Raw genomic sequence first — 10,207 nt, 5'->3', positions numbered from 1 at the left:
CGCGGACTATGTATCATAGTCGGACCTCTCAATGGCGTATTTAGCCCCCCTCCCAAACACCGCCTTAGGCAAAAATTAGGGTTAGTTTGAACAGGGTTTGATCGGACCTTGACCACGTTTTTTGAATATCTAAACATCATATTTGTACTTGAACAACGTACTTATGTTAAAGTGTATACTTCAGAGTACAACTTTTATGTTGTGCAAAAATTGAGTGTTTAGAGAAAATTAATTTTAAACAACATCTAAATGTAGCACACGTGTTTAAACGTGGAGTTTGAATTGGTTTTCGTATTCAACTTGCTCATAAAAAAAAGTCATACAACATTTAAACTATATGTGAGCAAAATATTTATACTTATGTTTTTAATAATATTTAATTGCTAATAATAACTTAAACCTTTCAATAACCACATTTCAAACGACAATTCATGGTCACGTGTGCTCACATGCTAATAAAAATTATTAGATGCATTTATTTATATAATTTAAATGTTAATGGTCATGATTAACACCAGGGGTGTTACAGAACCATTTCTGCATAATGATGTGATGACAAACAAGTTGAATTCATTTTTACTGAATTTTGTTGAATTTTACTGATTTTATTGAGCCCGATTGAATTGCTTCTGGGCCTTTGACAACGCAAGGATTGATTAGCTTGACATCTTGCACTTTGACGGTGGACCGGAACTGGGCTGTGAAACCATGGTTTTAGAAGGTGCGTGGTTGGTTTGGTGGAAATGATGCATGCAGTGCGGCTTAATTTGGTTCCGGTGTGAGATGACATGACTTACTAAAATAGTTTGGTGCTGTTATGGTTCGATTCTTAGACAATTAGCACCAGAATCAGACAAGAAAATTATTTTATAATACATTAAAATTGGATGACATGAGTTACTAAAATAGTTTGGTACAGTTTCATGGTTCGGTTCTTAGACCGTCCACACAAATCATTCATGAGGGATTGGGCAGATCTCTGTCCTCTGGACAAATCACAAAGCAACTCCTCTACATTAAAACTTCATGAATCAGACAAGAAAAGGAATGTATCGAGCGGTTCATCATCATTCATGAGGGATGGGGCAGATATGTCCTCTGGATACGATTCAGCATCATTTATGAGGGATGGCACAGATATGTTCGCCAGAACAAGATGAGAAGGAAACTTGCGCCTGCGGTATGCTTGGTTCTGCATGTTCGCAAAGTGAGGATACCTAAAGCTTCAGGGCCTGTTTGGGAAGGGGGTGTTAAAGTTTAACACCCCCTTTTTAACAGATTTTAACACTTTTGGTTGCCAAACACAAGTGTTAAAGATGAAGTGTTAAAATTTAACACCCCTCTTTTCATAAACACATGGAGGGGGTGTTAAAATGTGCTAAAGGTGTTAAAAGTGGTCCCCCTCCCCACTTATTCCCTGGTTGCCCCCCTCTCTCTCCTCTTCTCTCTCCTCCACTGCCCTCATCTTCCTTCCCCGATCCGCACGTCGCGCACCGCCGCCAGTCCGCCCGTCGCGCCGCCGCTGGTCCGCCCATCGCGCGCCACCGCCGGTCCGCGCCGCTCCTGCGCCGGGATGCCGCGCTGGGCAGCACGCGGCGGGCTCGCGCGGGCAGCCTCGCGCGGGCGGCGGGCGGCGGCCAGCGCGGGCGGCCTCGCGCGGGCGGCGGGCGGCGCAGGTGGTGGCGGTGGGGGCTTGGGCGGGCGCGGTGGTGGCGTTGGGGGCTCGGGCGGGCGCGGCCGCTAGCGCCGCGGTAGGGGACGCTGGCGGCGAGGCGGGGCCGGAGGCAGCAGGCGCAGGGGAGGGGCCGACGGGGCGGCCGGCAGTGCCGACGCCGACGCTGGCGCCGGGCACGGCGTGGACCGAGCAGGGGTGGGGCCGGAGGCGCCAGGCGCAGGAAAGGAGGAAGAAGGAAGGAGGAGGAAGGAGAAGAAGGAAGAAGGGGTATTTGGCTGCCATTGAGAGGAGTGATGAGGGGTAAAGTTGTCAATTACAACCTAAGATGTTAAATTTTAACAGATCATCCAAACACCTCAAGATACTAAAGTTTAACACCTTTATTTGAGGGTGTTAAAGTTTAACACCCTGTTAAATTTTAACACGCCCTTCCCAAACAGGGCCTCAACCATAAATTGTGTTGTGTTGGGGACTTGGGGGCTTCAAGCCTTCATCTGTGATTGATATATGGGAGTTGGCAGTTCGAACTAGAAATTTTTGGACAAAACTAATCCTTCTGCTGCATTCTCATTCATCTGGCAAACTCTGAATGACAAGAAGACAATCAGATAAAAACAAGTCAAGAAAAAAAATCAGAAATTTATCACACCTAACAATATAGCAGGATTCTAAGGAGCAAATAAGTACTATGTCCAGTAAAGAATAAATTATTGTCATAGTTGCTAATTCATTTTTATGCTCTAAGTAATTCGATACAATCAATTTTTCAAACTCATCTCATCCTAAAATGGCTGATTACATCCTATAATTGGTGAGTATGCATGCCTAAAGAATCATGAAGGCACACCACAACAAAAGAAGTATTCAAAAAACTTGGTTCAGCCACATGTTATCACTTGACTAGTTACACATCATTTACAAGCTCCAATGTGCTCTAAACAGTCCAATAAAATAAGTGTTTAGGTGACAGTTTCCACTCAATGTGACCTACAATGTAGCACACATTTTGGCGTCCCAAGAAAGTCATGGTCATAGAAACTACTTACCAGGCCAAGAGCCTCTGCAGCTGTTTTGATGTTACCAGTAGTACAAGCGCTCTGGAATAAAGTTAGAAGGTGAACCCTCTCAGCAACTTGCAAATTCTTTTCGAGTCCAGCAGCCACCATTTCTATCTCTGCCTGTAGGAGACAAAAAAAAAAGTGATTATGTGTTTTAGCAATAGGATAACCATGCAGTAAATAACTTAACCGTGCGATATATATACACAGATCTGTTATTTAGCTAAAAGATGAATATCAATCAGCAGCATCAATCATCTTAAGACCAAGTTACCAAAATATGCAGCTATGTGATGGGGAAACTCAGGTATTTGAATAGAGGCATGTCAAAAGTATTCATCAAACTGACACAAGAAAACTAAGCTTTGTATGAGAGATGTAAACAATAAGGGTCGATAATGTTAATCATGTACAGCTTCAGTGTCTAAACATGTTATGTCCTAACCCAGGATCAACCAGGACAAACCATGCCCAGAAAACTTAGTTGGGCTTTCTTCTTAGCTTTAAGCAGCACAGATATAACATTGTCTAAGAGTTATACTTGGGTATGTTAAGCTTGACTGGTTAAACTTGAATAAACTGGCAGTACAGAACTGAACTCCTATGCAAGCCCACAAGCACAATTTGGAACCCTCACAGTTTAACGAGGGCATCAACATTCAAGACACACACGAAAGGGATATGGGTTGAAAATAGAACAAGTACAAAAAAGAAAAGTAATGCCAAAAGACAAGCTTTCTAGTTCTATAATGGAATGCATACAGAATTGTCCTCAGGAGGAAACATGTTATGAATTCCACAAATCTTCAAAAGCTCATCCAGTGCTTCTTGTCGTTTTCCTTGAATCTCAAGGGCCTGGGACCATAAAAATATGGAATTAAAATGACCCTGACATAAGTGCTACTGGTATCTATAGGAGTCTAAATGCATCCATACCCAGCATTGTAAGAAACATGTACGTGTCCGAGCAGCAACTGAAGCACGTACAAGAGTGGCAGCATGAGACTTGTCCAATCCAATATTGGTAGCAAGACCAGCAAGAAAATCCCTTGGATTCTCACCATTAACTTGTACTGCTCCAACATCCTGTGCTGCTCTTTATTAAGCACAAATATCAAGAATCCAGATCAAGAATGGAGAACATATATGGTAAAAAAAAAGGTACACAGCAGACATTTACAAACAACTGAAGAACATAGTAACCGAAATGGTTACACTTATTTTTTTGCCATTACAATTGATCCAATCCAAGAACTACCATCACAAAAAGTTTAATCCAAGATATGCCATCCATATTATAAACCTTACATGTCAGTGTTTATTCTGGCAGTCCACCTATGGGAGTACCCAAAGTGCTAGATTGTGCAGACAGGAGATCATCGGACCTGAGCTCGATGGTAACACACGAGCACATGGGCACGAGGGTTACAGGTCGGTTGGATATGTCCCTAAATTGGTTACAAGGCACAAGATCTGATTTGATTACAACAGAGTACTTTCCTACCCGCCAACTAGAACCTATCCCTGTCCGTGTGCCGCACCCTTGTATGTAGTTGGTCCGACCCATCCCGTGGAAGAGATGGGACAGCCCATGTTGCAGTACCCAGGGTAAGATCCCCCACATTACCCTTATTTGCTACTGTCAGTGCCGTTAACCTTTTCAATTAAATTTCTTTGAGAATGCTAAGCATACTCTCATCTTCTTCCTCTGTCCTCCCGACAAGCGCACAAGCAAATAACTCGCAGCTCTAGACACTCGGCAACCTTTCTTGTCGTCCACCACACGCCCACATCCACATGCTCCACCCTTTGCTTTCACCCTAGATGCACAAACGCGCATCTGAAGCACCCGAGCCATATGGTGGCATCTTCCACTAGGCAAACGGGGAACACAAATTTGTTTTAGTATAGTTGTATTGGAACAGATAGCTTAAGCTGGTCACGCATGGAACTCCATGATGGAGTTCATGGCAAAGGCATGGGTGCACAGGGCCGAGGTCCTGCGAGTGCTGGGCAACGAATGTGCACGCGGGATGAGCCTAGGGGAGATGGAGGGCGTGGCAGGCAGATATTGTACTGGCGTATTTGGCTCAGTAGAAGCATCGCCAATCCATCAATGGAAGCATCTTCTGATGAGGTACGATAGCATTGTGTGGCCCTCCTGGCTGAGGCCCTCGCTTGCCCTGGCAAATAGAACGATCCTACGGTCTCGTTTCATTCCACAATCCTATATCCCCAATGTCGTTGGTTGCAAGTCGCAACTATCTAGATGGCTTTGGATTAATCTTTAAACTTCTTTAACTAATATTAAAGTGCCATGTGTTTCTTCCAACCATCAAGCACATTTTGCATAGAAGTCCCTGATCTTTTTCTTAATGAATCCGCAATCCAGCAGTTCGTCGCTCTTTCTTCCTCTCCCGCGCTGCGGCCCTTCCTCCTTTGCCACACCAGGGTCTGTCTCCCTTTCTCCCCGTCCACCAGCACCTACGTGCATGCTTGCCTGTCCGGGGGTGTTCCCACGTAAGAGCTCATAACTCTAGCCGCGCCCGCGCGCCGTTGGCGCCCTCGGTGTCCTCGCCGTCACAGGGAAGGGGCACACCGAGCACGCGTCGTGAACAGCGGAGTGACGTAATCACGTGCACCGCGCATGTGTCGGCTGTCACCAGTTGAGTCACCCCCTGCCACAAACTATAGACCCCACGAACAGCAGCCTCCACAACCACCAGCTCTCGGTTCCAGCCCACGAGGCATGCATCCAGGAGCGCCGACCTCAGTTGGCCCAACAGCGGCCTCGTCAATGGACGCTGCACCACGAATCTGATAGGGAGCGAGAACGTGCCTAGCCGTGCCGCCGCTAGGTGAACACTTGTTCGTGGAGGGGAGCAACGTGTGTGGTGCCGCAGTGGCAACGACAGCCGTGTCCCCAGCTCAAAGCCCGTTGAGGATGCAGAGCGTCGGGACAACGAAACCTACCACGGTGTGCACCACAAGGAGCCACCCGTCGAGGCCAAGACTAGCGCGGTCAGGTTGGGCTTGCTTAAACGTTGCAGAAAGACACCTAGCGAGGGCGAGAAGGTATGGGAGGAGGAGCACTGCAAAGGCGATCTTCGAGAGCGAGACCATGATGGAGAAGGCGAATACGGTGGCTTTACGCAGCGTGTTGTGCTGCCGGATGGAGAAGATGTAACGGTGGTACGGGCGCAGCATAGGGGAGAAGGGCGGTAGGGGCGCGCCTGCACGCCCATGCATTGATGGCATCCTGATGCCACTCCCGCCATTAGGCTGACACCCTGGCATGCGAGTGAGCGAGCGAGGCGATGGGGAGTGCAGCACGCGTTGCGGTGTCGATTTGGCTAGATGCTGGAAGCGGTAGCGAGCAATAGAGGTGTTTAGGCCACGTGAGAGCGGCAAAGTTAACACGAGGCAGCCTGGCGCGGGAGCGGAGGATGTCGAGAGCCGTGGTGCACTGGCAACCGCCGCGTGGACCAGTGAGAATAGCGCAGCAGAGAGCCAGCGAGCGGCAGACCTGGGCACGTGCGAGTCCTTTGGGTTTTGTTACACTTGTTGAGTTGCGAGCTACTTTGGCTCAGCGCCAGTCACCGGACTTGACATGAAGAATGGATGGGGCAGTGTTGGAGAGCAATTGCAAGCCATCAACCCTGAAGCTTCCAAGAAGGAGCACACTCAATTTCACAAAGGATGGTCCATTCTGTATGTGCTTTTTTTTCACTGGTGTCTAGCAGATTGACTTGAGAACAGGTAGAACCCGTAGCAATGCACGGGCAATTTTGCTAGTTAAAAAAAACTATATTCGGTGGATCGTTTCATTTGGTAGAGAATATATGCAGCGCACCAACTTAATTTAGTCCGTGCACGCAAGAAAAAGGGAAGGGCCACAATGAATCAATAACACAGTAGAAAGGATTGGACAAGAAAGTCAGGGGTAATAATGTCTATCAAAGCTTGGCTGGTCAACAATGGCAAATGAGGGTAAGATTGGCAACATGGATGGCATATTTTGTATTAGCCTTTTTGCGATAACAGATTTCAGATTTTAGACATTTGCAATAGCAATAAAGGATTATTCCTCTGAAACCATGGACAAAAGCAAAATATACCTGCTGCAATCATCTAGAACAAAGTTTACTGCTGCTCTGTAGAAAGAATTACGAGCATTCTCAGTGTCAAAGGAGACCTTTATGCCAGATATCTTGCATAATTGCCTAAGCTGCATACAAAAGCAAGATATGATTAGGCAACACCGACAAGCATATGGAACAAGATGCACATCAATCCAGTAATGATTCATGTAACCAAAGATTGTGAGATTTATATTTTTTATTATTTAACTGAAAAATCACACCGATTATAATTAGGTTTGCTGGGGTACAAAAGGAATAAACAACTCCTAATGCTTGTATCACTGCATTGAGTAAAGTTTGTGATGAGTCACAGAAGCAAAAGGTAGTTTCCTTTAGGTCCACAGTTTATTGCTACGCTTCAAACTTCAAAGTCCTTGATTTCTACTAAAATAGAGAAACCAAATGACTATGAACTATGAGAAGACAACATTTCCAACAAGGGAAGCTACCTATGTAATTAGTACAACCTGAAGGATCATGATGTTACATAGGACTAAACTAGTCTTACTGATGTCTCTAAGTACACATCTTACATCTAATAAATTGACAGGGTCTGAAGAGGACACTAAAGCTTCTCGAACAAAATAATACAAACTAGGAAGACATTCTGAGACATGAGAGATTATAACACCACAGCGTTAAAAAGGTAAAAGCACTAACTTGAATTGCATCATCATATCTGTAATCCCTCCCCGTGATTCTATTATCAATTATTGCTGGCACAAACAAAAGATTTACAAAGTTCAGTAAAGAAACAGTTGTAACATTCTTGACAGTGATGAAATATTTTCCACTTTACCTGGCAAAGAAAAAAAGTATAACTCATAATTACCTTAAAATATGGTTCACCAATAGTGTGTATTCGTATAGGGAAAAGAATAGAGGAACATAAGCATGATGAAGGTAATTTGATTTCAAAAACAGTAACTGGAAGGTTTCTCAATTTGGCTTCACATAGGACTACTGTAGTACATAACTATAGATGCAAAATTCATGTGATACATTATATCCATGGTTCTTAAGATGCTGTAGCATCCTCTGGCATTGGGGGCACACCTGGACACCTAGGCACTGCATACTTGATGCCTAGGTGGCAAGTCTTAACTAGGACCATGTGGTGCCCTGTGGTGTAGGGGGCATGATTGGACGCCTAGGCAACACCTCAAAAACCATGATTCTATCCATCATTACCATCCCTTTTTGAATAATTCATAATCACCATTCAGATATTTGGATTTGCACCTAGAAACATTAAACTATTTTTAAGAAAAGAATGGAAAGAAAAGGAAGAACTGATGCTTCTTCCCTTAGATACTGTGCTGGTAGTTCAGACCAAATTTCAACGAAACCATAGTGACATGACAATACTTAAATTTTCATTTGATAGGAACATTAAAATAATTGTGACTTCAAATTTGCAAATCCTTAACTTATCATGAAATTCTGAACTAAAATCCATAGTCCAGATAACCACCCAGTCACACACACCTCTTTGCTAAACCTTTAACATCTCCAGTTTTGCCACATTTAAGTCACCTTAGATCTAGCAAAACTGTAAGATAATTAACATTTCAAGGTAATAAGCATGACAATAGCAAAGTTATGATTCGAATTTCAAAGGCTACAATATCAGACAGTTTTGAATTGTTACTAACACAATAAAAACCAAAGCATAGTAAAGAATAAGATGTGTTAGAAGGAATTCATGATCCTTACATTTCTGCTCTTCATGAAACATTTATGTAAATGCTAAACCTGATAGGACTCCAAAAGAAAAGGCCTTTAATAGTAAATTAGTAACATAAATCAACAGATCTAATATTTTTTGTATCATTTAAGAAGGCGGCCAAATTCATGGAACATAACATCATCAGAGCAATCATAACTAATCTTACCACCCTGAGCAATGCAAAAGTTATACTTCTATCAATCACAACAAACCTACAAGTCCACAATTCCTCAACTTTTTTGTCTTTTGACAGTACACACTTATTCAATTTACAAGCAATATATATGCAGCACCATCAAAAGTATAAAACTAAACGATATAGCAAAGCGGAGCATTTGTGCAACACAATTTCAGAATTATAGTAGCACTAAATATTTATGAATTATACTAGCAGTAAATATTTATGGGTATTCACCTCGGACCAATCTGTTGGCCAGCCTCTTCTCCATCTCTAGCCTTGGTTCTACAATTGTCACTCCCACCTCCGGCCACCAATCCGGAACCTTTGCTTGCGGTTCCCTCCTCCTGACCACCCTTGCTGGCTCTTGGACATGGCTAGTCGGAGCTGGAGCCACACTTGAAGATGAAACAGCAACCACCACCTCCTTCCCTCCAAGGCTGCGGTCCCTCCGCCACACAACCGCCCTGCCGCCACCCCGTCCACCCCACCATCCCCTCCCCAAACCCCGACGCCACCATGCCCGTAAGACCATCCACAGCAGCGCTCGAGCCGCGACGGCGAAGGCGAGCGAGCAGAGGAGCGCACCGGCGGCGAAGCGCAACGACGAACGGCGGAAGGTGATGACCACGCGGTCCCCGCCGACGTCGCGCACCGCGTAGCGAAGGTCGCGGTAGGCCTCGTCGGCCTCGAATGCCAGACGGTGGAGCCGCAGCTCCACACGCCGGCGGAGGCGCCAGAGCTCCGCCTCGAGGACGCCAAAGCCTTCGTCGGTTGCGGGGGCCAGGGTGGCCTTGCCTCGGGAGCGTTTATGGCTAGGGTTTACATCACGGAAGCGGCGGGAGGAGAATGTTACCGTCGTCGTGGTGGCAGCTCGATGGCCACAGGTGAGGTGGGAGCGAAGAAGGGATGGTAGAGACGGTGAGAAGATGGCGGTGGTGGTGGCCGCGGCCATCGCCGGTACGGCGACAACGGCGGAGGCCATAGGTGTGAGGTATCTGACTTCTTAAAGTGGAGAAAATTGCAATTTTAGGACTCCAAACAACGCGCTTCGCTATTTTAGGACTCCTATCGTCGACTTCGCTAAAATGACCCTCGAAACGTTATCACCTCGTTATACATGACATTTGCTCATTTAAAACACTTTTTCCAAATAAAATACATGTATTTTAGTATTAGAGGACCATATTGCCCTCTTTTTTCCTGGACGTGGGATGGTGCTGCTGGCCGCTCGCTGCTGGCCGCTTGCCTAGCCTGGCTGGCCGGTCGCTTGCCTAGCCTGGCTGGCCGGCCGCGCCTGGGCTGGCTGGCCGCCGCCTGGCCATGGCTGGTCGTCGCCGCGCCTGGGCTGGCTAGCCGCCGCCTGGCCATGGCTGGTCGTCGCTTGAGCTAGCTGGCCGCCATATACAGTTAATATGTAATATA

At 45.8% G+C, this 10,207-nt stretch overlaps 1 protein-coding gene and 1 pseudogene across 1 annotated transcript; one reads left to right on the top strand and one right to left on the bottom strand.

Annotated features, from left to right (window-relative positions):
• The window catches only part of LOC101773903, a 1,110-nt pseudogene extending 888 nt beyond the window's left edge, over positions 1–222 (top strand).
• Positions 223–2,025: 1,803 nt separating this feature from the next.
• LOC101784007 lies at positions 2,026–9,822 on the bottom strand. The gene is made up of 7 exons (XM_004962445.4): positions 9,020–9,822; positions 7,536–7,591; positions 6,852–6,961; positions 3,670–3,829; positions 3,496–3,588; positions 2,722–2,853; positions 2,026–2,260 (listed from the first exon to the last, which is right to left on the bottom strand). The coding sequence occupies exons 1-7, from the start codon at positions 9,765–9,767 to the stop codon at positions 2,243–2,245; spliced, it is 1,317 nt and encodes a 438-aa protein (XP_004962502.3). The 5' UTR covers positions 9,768–9,822; the 3' UTR covers positions 2,026–2,242.
• Positions 9,823–10,207: the final 385 nt, after the last annotated feature.

Source organism: Setaria italica, chromosome III (genome assembly GCF_000263155.2).
Source record: "Setaria italica strain Yugu1 chromosome III, Setaria_italica_v2.0, whole genome shotgun sequence".
In the NCBI taxonomy this organism is placed as follows: Eukaryota; Viridiplantae; Streptophyta; class Magnoliopsida; order Poales; family Poaceae; genus Setaria; species Setaria italica.
Note: the sequence above shows the minus strand (reverse complement) of the source record. Positions and strands in the feature narration are given on the sequence as shown.

Coding starts and splice junctions, on each gene's coding strand:
- LOC101784007 (XM_004962445.4), bottom strand. CDS start 9,767: ATGGCCTCCGCCGTTGTCGCCGTACCGGCGATGGCCGCGGCCACCACC. Junction 7,592..9,019: donor GGCCAACAGATTGGTCCGAG/GTGAATACCCAT, acceptor TGTTTGTGCCAG/CAATAATTGATAATAGAATC. Junction 6,962..7,535: donor GATATGATGATGCAATTCAA/GTTAGTGCTTTT, acceptor TTTTGTATGCAG/CTTAGGCAATTATGCAAGAT.